The sequence below is a fragment of the Trachurus trachurus genome (genome assembly GCF_905171665.1).
Source record: "Trachurus trachurus genome assembly, chromosome: 21".
Lineage (NCBI taxonomy): Eukaryota > Metazoa > Chordata > Actinopteri > Carangiformes > Carangidae > Trachurus > Trachurus trachurus.
The window spans coordinates 24,339,358-24,355,644 of NC_139899.1; the positions used below are offsets into that span (position 1 = coordinate 24,339,358).

The window sequence follows — 16,287 nt, forward strand, 5'->3', positions numbered from 1 at the left end:
ACCAGCCATGTTTAATTCATAAGGACGGGGTCAGGCAGCTGTTTGAATGCACTTGCTGCCGCCTTCTTTTATACATGCCACTGTAAAACAAATTCAAATGGGTTTTCTGTATTGGGTCCCTTCTGTAATTCATAATGCAGAAAGGACTTACCCTGGACTTTGACATCCTGCTAACAAGTTACCAAGGGAACTGAGTCTGGAGAGGCCGCTCAGCGACACCAGGGGTAGTTTGTCACAGGCTATACCTTTGTCCTGCCCCTCCTCCCCATCTCTTTAACTATTTATTTTCTCCATACCTGACCCCCAGCCTCCTCCATCATGTCTGCCAGCTTTCTCTCTCAGGAGAGATACTGTAATGTCAAATCTGTGGTCCGAGGCGTTTTCACATGGGCACGCAAAAACAAAAAGCACACGACGACGACTTGTGCCGCCAGCTGTGATTTATGATCTTGTCGGTGCTTGTACTGTATCTATGGCGGGTGTGTTTTCCATTGTATGTAGGTCACTTGTGTACAAGGAGCTGTAGGTCACACGCTGTAGATCTATAATGCATCATTCATTTAATTCCATTCAAAATCATCTGCACCAGCTGATGATGATGGATTCACATGAACAGCCGCTAATGGCTTTGTGTTTTAATTACCAGCACTGTGCAGTGTAGTTTATGTGCTGCACATGGCAACCTGTTGATGCCGCCTTAGTATTTATTGAACAGCCACTTCATGGAGTAACGACGTGCGGCTCAAAGGGGAAGGAGGACAAACAAGATATAATGAGCAGAGAGGCGGAAACAAACAGAAGATGAAACAAAAGGCGGAAATAAAAGAAAGAAAGAAAAAGATGTGAAGAAGAAAGAGAGAAGGACGGAGACGTGGACACATAACAGCTCTTACTCACTCCTCCTTTTGTACACTCACTCACTCACTCACGGATTTCTTGAACACCCCCGCTGTGATTTGTGTCATCACCGACGTGATCATCATCAGGTGAGAAGAGGAGCAGTGGGCTCTCTTTGATTCCCTCGTGTATCCATAGTAACGGCCGCCCCTCGACAACGGGGGTCAAGCCCAGAAGGTTGATGAGCAGGAAACAGCTCCTCCTCCTCCTCCTCCTCCTGCTTTTCAGCACAAAGTACACATTTTTACAGAGAACACAGCTTTCAAAACATTTTCTTCTCTGGAACATTTTTTGTTATCACATTCAGGCCCCTTTGAGTTTATCACATCTCAATTTTTTTCATCTCACCTTTATTTATTCAGGGAAGGTCAATTGAGAGCGAGCTCTCTTTTTCAATGATGCCCTGATTACAAAAAACACACAATTATACACTATACAAATACAATCAAAATCATAATCCACAATTACATACAGGCTGTAGAACATTTGATAGTAAATTTAAAGGTATTCAGAAAAGAAAATTGAATTTGAGCCCACTATGGGTCTTAAAATTAGTGTAATAACTCAATCTATCAGACGATGTAGCCCGAACTTACAGCAAAATTATATTTTCGACTAAATCCGCAATGAAAGTGGGGTAATTTTTTTTTTTTGCATTGGATAATGCAGGCGCATTTATGCGTCACATGCTCACGATTCATCAGCCACTGATATTGGATCCGTCATCCGTCAATCAAACGTCTGAGAAAAACGAGGAGACTCGTCCACCACCACCGACACAAACTCTCCTCCGTCCCTACTCCACCCTCCTCCAGATCCCTGCGGTCCATCACTCAGCTTTAGCTAGCTAAGTTAGCAAGCTATAACATCGCATACTAGCTAGCTATGTTAGCTAAACACACTTGCATACACATACACACGCCGAGCTCGGTCCCACCCCAAACATTGAATATCCCGCCCGCTCGATAACGACCAATCAAATTCGTTTTCCTTACTCGGGTAAACTTGTGCGGCAACTCGTGGAAACTCGTGGAAGGAGGCACGACAACAAACAGGCCATTTCTGAACACCTTTAAAGCTATTAAAGAAATAAGATGATCCAGTTTCAGACAGCTTTATAAGTTATTCCACTTTTGAGGGGCATAGAACTGAAAGGCAATCTTCCCTAATTCTGTCCTGATAACTAGGAGTTTGTAAAACCAAGATATCCTGCAAACGAGTGTGCAAGTTACAAACTCTAAGTGAGATTAAGCTGGTAAAATGAACAGGTAAAATTTCAAGAAAGGCTTTGTAAATAAAAACCATGCAATGTTGTTCCCTCCTTACACTTCGATGGCCATACAACCTTGTTATAAAGAACACAGTGGTGGGTTCGGAACATCTCCAGTAATAAAACGAAGAACAAGTGCATCAAGGGGTTTCAATGTAGAGAGAGCGGCATGCATGTAACGACATCACCGTAATTGAGTGCAGATAAAAAAAAAGTGGCCTGAACAAGTTATTTTCTACATTCTATTGTCAGACAAGCTCTATTACGATAGAAGAAAGATAATCCTTAAACCAGCTCTGTGCTTTGAAAATCTTGCTTTTATGGCACAAAGTCTGTGCAGAGAGGTTATTTATGTTCACTCGTTCACTTCGCTGCTGAGTGGAGAGAGCAGAATGAGGCGCTGAGCTGCGCTGCCCGTTGTTAAGTGAACTTTTCAACTGGCTCTAAGATTTAAGAGTTACGGTGAGGATGAGCGTGTTACACTCTGTGGGATGACCTCACACAGATCAGTCCATTAGGGAAAATGGGAAATGACACAATGACAAAAAAATAGAGACATTACATTAAAGGGATAGTTCACCCAAAATTCAAATTTCACTCATTATCTACTCACCCTCATGTCGACTAAGAGCTGTGAGAATTTTCAGAGTCCTATATAATGGTTGTGAATGGATGCCACTTTTCTTCGTCCAAAAAGACAGACCAAAAAACATCCAAATACCTCCATAGTGCTCGTCTGCAATGTCCCTCTTGTATTGAAGCCCCGACATGAGAAATTGTTCCGCCGGTCAGTGCGAATCACGCAACAAGATTTGCACTGACACAGGAAGAGCAGTGAACTGAGACACTGGGAGCTTCTGCTACAAACAAGCTTAAAATATAATAATAATAATGAATAATGGATTACATTTATATAGCGCTTTTCTACCGTTACCCGATACCCAAAGCGCGTACAGTACTATAGACTTATTTAATTTTTTTTGGAACAATTTCTCATGTCAGGGCTTCAATACAAGAGGGACATAACAGACGAGCAGCATGGAGGTATTTGGATGTTTTTTGGTGTGTCTTTTTGGACGAAGAAAAGTGAGCACCATTCACAACCATTATATAGGACTCTGAAAATTCTCACAGCTCTTAGTCGACATGAGGGTGAGTAGATAATGAGTGAAATTTGAATTTTGGGTGAACTATCCCTTTAAGTGATTGCTTCATTTATAGTGGATGAGTTTGAGTCACGAGATAGTAGCTGGTACTATATGAAGCTGATTCTGCCAGATGTTGTAGCTGAACCTACACGACGCAGCACTGCGAGCGTGGACAGATGTTCCTGTGCAGCATGTGAGAGGAGAGGACGCGTGAGCAGTTTCCAGTCTAACCCTTTCTAAGAGAGAGGGCGGCGGAGCTCGGCAGATGTTTCGCTCTGAGGAATAATCCAGAGCTGCAGCGCTGAACGGGCTCAGACGGCCTTTGACCTGTTTTCATGTTAGTCTGATATTTGTGTTTGTCGACTGAGGGAGCTAATATAGCCTACTGTACAGCGCTCGCTATGATGTGCTCTGTGTTCTCAGAGCTCAGTATCTACAAGATAGAACAGTCAAGATGTGAAGTTTACCAAATACTGCAATATTTTATGACGTGATAATAATGGTTTATCAATAGCTGGTGGTGGTGACGGTGGTTTTGTGTCGTGTTTGAGCCTCTGACTGATGGTGATTCATTTGTTCAGATGGCATGAAAAATAGTTGATGCAGTGAGCGTCACGTGTATCAGATTAATAACACTGTTTGATTTCTTAATGGTTATCTGAGCCTTCCTGTTTGTACTATTGAGTTTTTCCAGATGTTAATTCCTCTAGCTTACTAAGTTTTTTACTATAATATAGGATCTTATAGAAGCTATGGAACATAAATGCAGATGCAGCTGTTTTGATTTTCAGTGCACTGCACACATTTTGTCAGGTTTTTTTTGGAGAGGACTGGACCCATTTGCAGACACAGGTAGAGACCGGGTTGATTGAATGAAAAAAAAAAATATATATTTTACTTATAAAAACGGGAAGAAGCAGGAACATGCAGGGAAACTGTGGACGAAATGCAGGGCATGGAAACACTGACGATCCAACAATGGCTGTGGGAAAACACTGAGGTTAAATACACAGGAGGAGGAACAAGGCACAGGTGGGAAATCAACACAGGTGAGCCACATTAGGTCATCACAGCAGGGAACACACAGGAAGACAGCACCCTGACTTCAAAATAAAACAGGAAATAAAACAGGGAGTGAGACAAATAGGCGTTTTGGGGGAAAAAATATATCATCTAATTTACAGTATTGCAAATATATCACAATATATTATATCCTCACCCACCTAAACTCTCCCATATAAGTGTTGCCAATACACAGCCCTACATGTGAGTTGTTGTAGGTACATGTCCACGTCAGAGGGCAGATATACAGTACGGTTATTGAAAGTTATGGGCAAAGAGCCAGAGAGAAAGTAACAGTGCAGGATAATTGACTTAACATCATAGCTAAGATGGTTGACAAAATGAAATGAACTGAATGTCTTCTAAAGCCGAGGAACAGTCAGGTGGGAGGAAGAAAAACACAGCTGAGTCATGTTTTTTCTCTCTCTCCTGTATTTGGACCAAAATGTAAATTTAAACCAATTCACTCACTCATGGAAAAAATGACCTTGGTTGCTTTAGCAACGTCATCTGATCTCTCCTCCTACAGCTTATGTGGTGGTTGATATTTACAGTCATGTAAAACTGAAGCAACCATGACGATGTAAGTTTTATTTTCAGTTAGTTACATCATTCTTGATTAGAAAATAACATTATTAAACCCCAAAAATGTTGCAGGGAAATGAGGTTTCAGACGTTACAGGAAGTTATTTTGACTCATATTGATGCCCTGGTTTGAACATGAACACAAAAACATCACTTTTTAAATAAAACTGTGATTCTAATATGCTTTTCCAAAATAAATAAACAATAAACAGGGGAGAGGTAAGAAAATGCATCCAACATGTTTTGTCAGAACCATAAAACCATACAAGCAGCATCCCCTTGTGAGAAAGAGTCTGAGTTTGCAATGCAAAGTACAACTTTGTTCTCTAATAGATTCAGTGGAGGCTTTAATGGTGTTGTCATCTGAGGCTGACCAGAAAATGACTTTTCACCACAAGTGAAATGTAGAGCTGAGGTCTGTGGTTCACACCAGAATCTGAATTAAAGTCTTAACCCGTATTCACATTCACGTCACTAAGTTCAGTTCCTCTGAAATGCAAATTTGAGACAAAGTTAAAAAAAAAACGTGAACGCTCGCTCGGCTTTTAGAAATGTCTAATATCTGGACGACGAAGCTAACGACGGGAAAACTTAATTTAATTTCTGAATCACTAAACATTAAATAGAGACCTTCCTTTAACCTAATTTTTCAGCAGCGTGTGGCCAGAAGAAGTGATAAGAGTCGGGCGTCTTCGTGCCGCTAATCCCTCTTATGTAGGTCACATGGCTCAACTCAGCAGCCTTTAATTCATGAATTACTCGACACAGGGCCCAGACTCTGCTGTCATAGCTCAGGCTGGCACAATGCACTAGTCTTCCACAGTAGCTGCTCAGTAAATCTGTGACCGTCTTAACAAGATCACCCATGAATAGGACAATCTGCAGTTTCCACACCAGCTCAGCTCTTTTCTTCTTCTTTTTTGAACTTTTGCTGCAACAGAAAAGTTACAGGAACTAGAAGTATTGTGAAGTATTCCCATCGTTTCACAGTTAGAGCGCCTGTTTGGTCTGAAAACTCAACCCAAATATTCTCACTTTGCAACCATATAAGAACAGAGAAAACAACAAATCCAAACAATTCATGAAACAAAAATGTTTTGCTGGACAATTACTTCAGAAATTAAACATTTAATTCTTAACAAAACAATTTATTATGTCCCATTATAACTTTTAAAATAAAACAGCTGAACCGAACCATGACCTGGTTCATAACATTAAACCAGTCAGAATTCAAACCCAGGCCTTGAACATAATTAAACAATATCACATGAGAGGGAAAGTGTGACGTTACTTTTATACAACAACTCTAAGAGCATCATACTAGTTCAAACTCAAAAACTTAATAAGCAGCCACAGGTTGATTGATGATTTGTTGTCTATTTCATTTATTTGACTCTATGAACACAATTGAACTGGTGCTGGACTGGGACTAGGTGCTCAGTATTGATACTTTACTTTGATAATGAACTCTGATAAACCAAAGAGTTATCTTTTCAGTCCATCTTTAATGTGCTGTTCTATAATTTTGGAAATTCTGAAAAAAAGAAAGAAAAAAAAAAAGTATTTTTTCGGGCCTTTTGTGGCTTTATTCTGACAGGACAGCTGGAGAGAGACAGGCAATGGAGAAAGAGAACAAGGGAATGACACTCATGGACTATAATAGCCTTTGTTTATGAGAGAGTGATCTATACGATGCCCCATCCTGGAAACATTTTAAAGTTCGACCCAGTCTAAGTAAGATAATAATGCTATTACTGTAAACAGTAAATAAATAGAACATATTTATCATCACTCACATAATGCCTCTCACCCAGTCTAATTACTAACTGTTGTATAAGCAGAAATAACAAACTCATTGCACATTGGATGTCAGCAGAATACTTGTTTTATCAGACCTACTTCTTCCAAGAGTACTTAGTGAACTAATGTGCTCTCCCTCTCTGTATTTGTTTATATTTAGCTTTCTCCTTACAGTATGTGTTACTTCTTGCACCTGCAGCCTTGTGACTCTGAATCGTGGTGTTGAAGCTCTTATTGTGAAAGGCTCCTCCTTGATCCACTGTGGCTTGAGTTACACAGCTCATCTGTACATCACTCTGGGAACAAAAGCTTCTGTGGGATGAATGAGTGTGAAAGGTGCAGGTGTTAACCACGGGATGATGATAGATGACTTTCACACACACACACACACTCACAGCAGAACGTACTTTATGAGAGCTGCCGCCGCCGTCTCCACACACACTGATCGCTATCTGAGCAAGTGACACCCCAGCTCTTTGATGCGTCACCTTTGATTCTCTAGTAGAATATCTGATAGATGATGATGAAGCCGTCAGGAGCTTTGAGAGACTGCAGCAGGGTTGATGAAGATGCAGCGTCTGATTGGAGGAGGAGGAGGAGCTGCTGTCACACAGTCTGTCAGGAGAGGGCGCTGTTGCTCTTTCTCTCTCAAAGAAGCTGCTACAGCCTTCTATATAGGCCTTAGATAGAGGTTTGATTAATACTATTTGTTTATCTTTTATAGTTTGATGTTTTAACTTTATATATTTAACAGTTGCATTTGATTTTTCATAAGTAGTCTCTGCATTAAGGTGCATACATAGCTAAAGTGACTAAGTGATAAGAGTATACAGAGGAATAACAATTAGGCTAGTGCAATATGATAATATCAAGATCTACAAAGTGACATCCATTCAAACATAAACAAACTGACTTAAACCATATTGTTTCTCCTATTCAGAATCAGAAAACCTATTGTCCCCTGCAAAAATGTGTGCATAAAAGAAACATAAGTTAAGGGGGGAAAAAAACACAGTTTAACATAACATAAAACAAACAGCAGACATTAACAAATAAGTGGTTTCTCTCTTTTCAGTGTGTTTATTTTGTGGCAGGTTTTACTATCACCTCAATTGGCCCAGCCTGTGAGTCTTAGTGTTGAGCAGCACAGATTGAATTAATAACATTTTTTTTTTAATTATTATTAGTTTTAAGTTAAGAACAACAAAGATTTATGGCGCATATCAATACAAATAGATGGAGATATGATGGAGGAGGGAGGGCGAGGAGGAATAGTGGGAAAAAAAGGTTGATCATTTTTATGGTAATTAAATAAAATGTTAAGTAAAACTGGAGGAAACTATTGAACTTCATCCAGGAAGCATATAAGATGTTAAGATGAGTTGTTCCCCAGCAGCAGCTTTACTGCTCCTCCATTAATCTGTGGCTGCATTGATCAGACATCGCTCATAAAAGGTGTCAAAGCTCGGACTCGGACTCTGTAGCTCTTCTTGATTGATGTCCTGTATGATCAGTTTTCCTGTTACAGACATTTATAGGTTGATTTTTTATGGCTGCGGTGGTGCGTTCACAGACCTGTAAAGACATGAGCACTTGTTGTAACGGAGCGACGTCGGCTCAGCTCAGGTCTGCCTCCTGTTTAAAGTATCATACCTCAGCTGTCGACCTTTGCTGCGACGCCCTGTGAGTAAATTACATATCGGTGTTTGCAAATGGGTGTTTAGGTGAAGAGATTACGTCAAACACACACACATACGCACGCACACACACACACACATCCATGCACTGAATTCACAGCTTGCTGGTTAATGATGCTCTCAGGCTGCAGACCCCCACCACCCTCCCTCTCTCCCTCCTCTCTCTCTCTCTCCCTCCATGCCTCTTCCTTATTCAAAGCCAGCCAGGCTGACTGGAGCCTCCACCAGCCAATCAGCACGCTGCATCCCACCTTTGTCATCATCAGCCAGTGTTGGAGGAAGGGATTGGCTCGTGTGATCTGAGCTTGGAAGGCAGATGAAATGCCAGGTTTGATCTGCCTCTGGGGACGACCAGGCTGCCTTATAATGGGAACCACCACTCGCTCAGCTCGGGGGCAATAACATCCAATTCAGCATCAGGGGGGGAGAAAAAACCAGCGGGCCCCACCTTGTTTTGTTTTGTTTTTTTTTGGTTCAAATCCATCTGCTCCTCTGGTGTGGTCTTGTTGCTCTGTGGTCCACCTTCATGTGGAGAAAGAGGCTGCTGCTGCTGCTGCTGCTGCTGCTGCTTCTGGGCTCTGTCACCTCCTCATCCATCCTCTCTGGAACAGGTTGATCTGTTTTTTTTTTTCCTCCTTCTGTCTGATTTTCCCGCCGTGGAGCTGCTTTTTTGGATTCTCACTCCTCCATGTACGATAACTTGTACCTACATGGATTTGAAGACTCGGAGGCGGTGAGTGGCAGAGGGAGGAAGGGAGGGAGGGTGGAAGGAGTAGGAGGAGGAGGAGGAGGAGGGGGGTGTCTGACACTTGTAAACCCATGCGTTTCTGTTGTGCCGTGACTCGTTGATCCCTACATAAACACCCACGGTATGCATGGAGACTTGAGTGGGCTGAACGTGCGCTCCTCTCGGGGGAGTTAGTAGAAGAGGTTGGGGGAAGGGTGTGCATAAGTGTATGTGTGTGTAATTGAGAGAGAGTGTGTCTTAACGCTCCTCAATCAACCAGCTGTGTAGTTGATGCTCGTCTCCTCCTGTCTGGACTCAGTGTCTGCAGACCTGAGCAGCATTTCCTCCATATGGATGCTGGATGGCCACAGCGTGCATGCTGGGTAGCCAAACTGGATGCGAGCACATCTATATGTGATTCCCAGCGACATCATCATTTGTATTTTTCTCACTTGTCTTGTTTGTCTCTCCCTTCGTCACCTCATCACACACTCCATCCGTCTGCAAGAGACTCGTGTGCTCTTGCACAAAACTGCGACGTCCATCATCACACAACACAAGAATGAAAGCTCGCTGGAGAAATACCACAGTCCCTCTGCAATAAGTATAAATTGTCGTATTTTCTACACACACACATAGTAAGTGCCATTGCACACACACATACACACAGAAGGAGCGACACACTGGCTTTGATACAGAGAGGCAAACATTACTATTGACAGGCGGAGTGGACATCCACGGGATAAAAATGTGTCGGAGCGTCGGGAAAAATCAATAAATGTAGGAGCTGCTCCTCGACGGAGGAGAGGGGAGGGACGGGGAGGGGAGGGGAGGGGGTGGAGAAGGAGGGGAAATCCCACTGAGCCAGAATCTGTCAAGACCTTTCTGTAACTCCACCTGACATCCTGGCTGCCTCATGTGGATTAAAGGTGGAGGGAAATTTTTCCCTCATTCTGTCACTGTTAAGCAGGAGAGTGAGTAGTTTAGTATTGAAGATTCAGCTCATTTCCATCTTTCTGGTCCAGTTCTGTCATCTGTGTCACAGTCGATATGTCAGGTCGGACTCTCTGTGCAGTCCGGTCAAGTTCTCCCACAGTGGAAAATGTTTTTGTCTGTCTGGACCTGGATCTGTGCACGGGGACTTTTTCATGTTGAAGAAACGCCACTGAAGGTGTTGGTGTTGGCCAGCAGGACAGCCAAACACAGGATCCAGTAGCTGCAGCTCCACTGTTATTTCACTTTTCACCTTCAGTTGAGGATGTTTAGGTCAACGGTTTGAGTTGTAGATGATGGATTATTTTTCTGTAGATGCATAAAGACAATGTGAACAGAATTATATCAAGCTGACGTTATTTTGGTCATGCATCTACTATCTCTGCACGATCAAAACATAATAATCTAATGAAACACAATAGGAATAAACATTTATTATAATAACCAAAATAAAACAACAAGGTTTGAAGAGTTCAAGTCAACTACGAGTTCAGTTCACTGCTTCTCTGTGGTCTTTGGACCAGGGGTTTTTCCAGACAGATGGATGTTGTTTAATAACAACATCTTATAACACATTCATGGATTTATAACATTTTAAAAGAGGGAAAGCCAAACATTAATAAAAAAAACTGACCCAGATTTTTAAAAAACATATAGAGTGTCCGTATACTTTTGTCCAGGCAGATGTTGTAAACTCACAGGTTTGACAGATGCACAATTTCACTGCTTTAAGACTTGATGTTGTCAGTGTTTCTGAAAGAAGCACTGCTGGTTGATTTGTCTGGTTTCTACAAAGTTGAAGCAGTGGAAATAAGCTGTGTGAACACAACATCGACATTTCAAGTTGATATGATGACCTTATAGTACGACATTTTTTATTTGCAAAACTGGCAGAGACAGATCAACATAAGTTTTCGTTTAGAGTTGATGAGTTTTTCTGGCCACGTGGCAAATGCACGTTCACTTTCGTTTGGCTCTGCTCTGTTCACCAGCCTGAATCAGTCTGTTGTAGTGTGGAGTGGCTTCTTAGAGCTGTTTCTCACATTGCTTTTTGATTTTCTACAGCATGAAAATTAATTTTAAGCTGCTCGTGGAGTGTCCAGAAGCATGTGTGCGTAATTTGTGGACATTGGAAGTGTTTCTCCCAGCCCTCTAACATTGTCAGTGCACTAAACGAAACAGAGCACCCAGAACCAAAATTACTCCCTCAAATGTGATACTCTATACAGTATGGCCCTGATAGATGCAGCACAATCCACAAACGCCATCTGTTTCCTGTTGTTTCAGCCGTTGTTATCATGTGGTATTGTTCCATTATTATGGGTCTGAATAACTGATGAGGCTATTTACTTCCACCTCACACTGTTCAGGAAATGCAGTCTCTATAAAACCCCAATATTCCCAAGGAAACTGCCTCATTCGGTCTATTCAGATACTGTATGATTAGTGTGAGGCTTCATTATTACACATTCAGCTGCAGGTTCAGTATATATATACTGTATATATATTTTTGATTTAACTTTTTCTGATTTCGATCATGCAATAAATCCAGTTGTGTGTCTGTGCAGTAGATCTGTCTATCTACTTTTTGTCCACTTTCACACCATCCATTGAATTTATCACGGACTTCAGACGTAACCCATCCCCGAACACACCCCCTCTATATCTCCGAACAAACCCATCACAATAACGGACTCTTACAGAAATTCCTGGGCACTCACATCAGCCACACACTCAAATGGGACAATAACACCAGTCAAATAATCAAAAAGGCCAGGCAAAGGCTATTCCACCGCAGGCAGCTCAAGCTCAAGTAAAACGAAATAACCACAGTTAAAAGTATCCTCACATCATCCGTCACAGTTTGGTATGTGGGTCTGGACAGTCATTCATACAGTAAACTCCAACGCATCATAAAAACAGCATCAAAAATTACAGGCATTAACCCCTAACCCTAACCCTCCCACCACTTTACCATAAAACTACCTTTGTCTATGTTGATACTGTCCAGTCCGCATGTAATGTTGATGTACTGTCTGTCTCTTGCCAACACAGAACTATGTGTTATATGTAATATTATGCCGTACCGTAAGCAAATTCTGCCGACGTGTTGTGCAGTCCATAATAAATGATTCTGAATTCAGACTTGAAAGCCTGTTCATGTGCTTTTAGAGCTGATGTTGTCCAGTGTTTAGAGGGAGCAGAGCTGGCAGCGCTACAGGAAACATCTTTGGGGCTCTTACTCTTGCTTGTGGTTTGCTATCAGTGTCTGTCATTAGCTTGTGGGTGTCTTGATATTTATCCAGGGACTTCTGAGGCAACAGGCAGAGAAAGGCCAAAGCATTTGTTGCAATCTCAACCTGTAACGACCTGCAGGATCTCTTGTTTGACTCAGTAGATTGTGTATGCAGTGCTGTTACGATCTAAATGAATAAATGTGCTTTCTTAGCAAACCACAAACATGATACGATATGATACGATACGATACCATACCATACGATACCATATGATACCATACAAAATCAGATTGTGTCTATCAGAAACAACAAAGTTAAGCGCATTGGTGATAAGTAACTTCCCTTTCACAATGATAGGTGTAATTTGGGGTGTGGCTCATTCAGTGGCTATTGATATTAATGTTAAAGCTTGAGCTGATGGGATGAGCTATTAGTTTAGATCATTAGTTTAACAATGCAAGCAAGAAAAAAAGAGATATTATTGCCTGAAAATTTGTGCTCTCTACAAATACCACAAGTGCAATGTGATATGGTGTGATGCAAAATCGGATTGTGAACAAAAAATGAAGTAAAGTGCATTGGTGAAGAGTAACTTACTTTTTCACAATTTATGATATGTGTCCTTTTGGGTGTGGATCAATGATTAGCTATTGATATTACTGTGATGAACATGAGCTTCAGGTCATCTCATCAGTTTAACAATGGAAGCTATAAAAAACCTTTAGATATTATAGTTTGAAATTACCAGTATGAGTAAGTTAATTGTCTGCTTTATCTTGCAGGAACAATGTTACTCACTTACTACACTTCTGCACCACAAACATTATACAGTGTTGTTTAATGGATGACTCATCTTTACAAATGCTGTTATGTAAAATACAAAGTCTAGTAAACCTGCTGCAGCAGCTGATTGGTAATGGTGCTGTTGGAAAGTTCCATGTTTTTGTTTTTGTTTTTTAAAAATGAGCCTGGAGATATTTACCCTCTGTCCTCCTGGCTGCTGTTACTGATGGTTGTAATTAATACCTGTGTATTATGATTTTTTGTTTATTTCAACCAGAGCAACGGTGCTGGTGAGTGACGGTAACAGACAACTTGCCTGTCATTCTGATTTAGTACCTCTCCACTATGTCTCATTAGACTTTTGGTTTTCTTGTTTCTAATGTCACACCACGACATGTTAAAACGTAGCGTAACATTAGAGTAGAGTAGAGCATCCTGTGTTGATTTAATAAGGGAAAGTGCAGTTTATTTTTCAATACAGGATGATCTAGTATTATTATCACTTTGTTCATCATATATTCTGCGCTCTTTGTCACCTGGCTCTACTCCTGCTCCTCTCTCCACTCGTTTCTAGTAACCAGATTTATGTTTTGGCATTCTCTGTTCTTATTATAGCTAACACTACTAACCTGTCTGTGCTACATTAGCTAATAGAGCTTGTGGGGGCTACTGTTGCTCCAGCATGGACTACTACATACTGTACATCATTTTTCAAGAGATGACAGGGGGTTATCGCTTGGAAAACATGTTTAATGATTATTGCATGTTATGTGGCTTTGTTTTGATGCTGATGCAGCATTAGTCATGGTTATATGGAGAATAGTTTACTCATAGCAAGATTAGGCTACTGGTTTTTTTTTTGTGGGCCCTACTGGGCTGTGAGCCTCTTTCTCCCCTAAGCAGTGGCCCTGGTTGTAACGAAGACAGAATGCTTTTAGCCGTCTGATAGGGGTGCAGGTCAGCGGGGAGGAAGAGGGATGGAGATGGGAGAACAGGCCGGGCTCTGGCGTCTGCACAGATAAGACTGGAGTGTGGCATGATGGACTCAAGACCGGCCACTTGACACTGTTAGATAATAACCTCACAATCAACTCATTGTCGGTGTGTGTGTGTTTGTGTGTGTAGAAAGAGACAGGAGACAAGCAGTTAAGAGGGGGGAGAGATCGGCACAGTTGTTACTTGTGTCTGTGCACATGATAGTAATTTTGGGAGTGCTTCAAAGTGCCTCGTGCTCTGCTGAGCGGTCTCTGGCCTGAATGGCTTCATCGCTGCCATTCATGCTTCATCAGTTTAAGGAATGTAAACATGACAACTGTATGGATCAACATTAACGCGACCAAATCCGCACACGCATTAGTGACTTTTTGCTTTTAGTAGCTTTTAGATCAGTGGTTAAATGCCCGGCTCTTCTAGTCCACATGTTGAAGTAACTCTGGACAAGATACTGAACCCAAAATTGTGCAAACGTGCATGTATGGTAGAAAAAAAGCACTGCATAAAATGTATGAATGGGTGAATGTGAATACAGTATGTCAAGTGCCTTAATGTGGCTTTTAAGCCTAGAAAAGTGCTATAGAAATACAATCCATTAACCATCACTGTCTTGCAGAAACTACAATACATTCACATTCTGCTAAATTTCTCTGCAATGGTCACGAGAATTTGGTAAAATTAGCACAATGAGTTTTTTGGCAAAAATTGTCAAAACAAATTAGGAACAAGTCAACTTCTTTAAGTCTAATTTTGGATAAGTTGTTTTTCAAATTTGTTAATATTGGATTAAAATGGACAAGATAGTGGTTATTTATTGTATTCAGTGGTTGATTTGACAGATGATAGTTCACATTAAGAAACGCTGCTGTAAATATGCCAGTTTGTCACCTGGGAATTGACAGTGAACAGATGTTACAAAGTCAAACTAAAAATGAAAAATAATGACAAGTTAGGGAGATGAATGTGTTTTGGAGTGAGACTTTACTTCTGTTCAGGAGTAATTAACCCAAACACAAAGTGCCATTTTGTATTTCCATCAAAACAAGCAATATGAGACTTTGTCACTAGCTCCTGATGATTTTAATGGATTTTCTTTTCCCACTCTCCACCACTTTTATAAATTAAACTACTCTATTAATGGATTGTTTGAAGAAAAAAAGAGTCAATCAGCATTACCTGAAACTCTACTACAAATATCCTGCTAACACACTGGACTGCCTCCTTGTTGTGGGAGAACCTTGTGTAATTCATTGTTGTGATGTGAATGGTGAAACATAAGCCAGGTGCCCTGCTCGAGCAGTGGACTGATGCTTTTATTTCCCCTTCTCCTCAGTCCTCCAAGTTATAGATTTCATTTGTAATGAGGCAGTAAATAACAGTTATTTGTTTCAAAGAAAGACTCCCATGGCTCTGAATGGATCATTAGTAGAGGCGCCTGGAAGCCCTGGACAAAGGCATTAATCCTCACTGTCCAGGCATGGCAGCTTGATTTCAAAGACTTACTGCAGTTCAAACCCTCTGTTGCACATTTACCATTTATTTTCATTAAATTATTGATATGCAATTGTTTCACTGAACCCCTGTGGTTTACTCACAAAGATACTTTCAGATTCACAACAAGAGCACGTCCTCCAGTTGTCTTTTATTGTGTTAACTGCATGGTGAGCTATCTCTTTGCATTTTTCATGATAGAATAGGTTGAAAGGAAAACTCCTCAATAATAAATTGACTGTGTGCCACTTGACATCAGTCAAGCATGTAATTTACTCAGTGTTGGCGGGACTACAGGTCACATACAGCGGGTCTACTATTACCTACTACGCCATGATGATAACATAGAGTTCATTAAAAACAAAGTGCACTTCCATCTCTTTCATTGTGGAGCGTAAACAGCTGATCGAGAGAGGAAACAAAATTATGTAAAAAGCATCTGCTCTCCTGTGAGGATGGTGATTGGATGAGATGGTGGTGAAGGAGGTGAAAGTGATGAACAGGGCAGAATTTAAAGCAATACATCATAGTCCTGATGTCAAGCAACCCTTTGTAAGCATGTTTCCTGCTCCCATGAGCTTTACCTCTTTTGTGTGTGTGTGTG

At 41.1% G+C, this 16,287-nt stretch overlaps 1 protein-coding gene across 7 annotated transcripts in view; it reads left to right on the forward strand.

The window, feature by feature from the left end:
- Positions 1 to 16,287, forward strand: part of cacnb4a (calcium channel, voltage-dependent, beta 4a subunit) — a gene marked incomplete at both ends in the record, with an annotated part of 41,946 nt that overhangs the window by 3,734 nt on the left and 21,925 nt on the right. For 2 of the 7 annotated variants that reach the window (XM_083996806.1, XM_083996807.1), the window contains one exon: positions 9,148 to 9,192. The exons of the other annotated variants lie outside the window; for them this stretch is intronic. In XM_083996806.1, the coding sequence (XP_083852932.1) occupies positions 9,148 to 9,192 (45 nt within the window). Of the gene's footprint in view, positions 1 to 9,147; positions 9,193 to 16,287 lie in introns of those variants that run through there. 7 annotated transcript variants of the gene reach the window in all.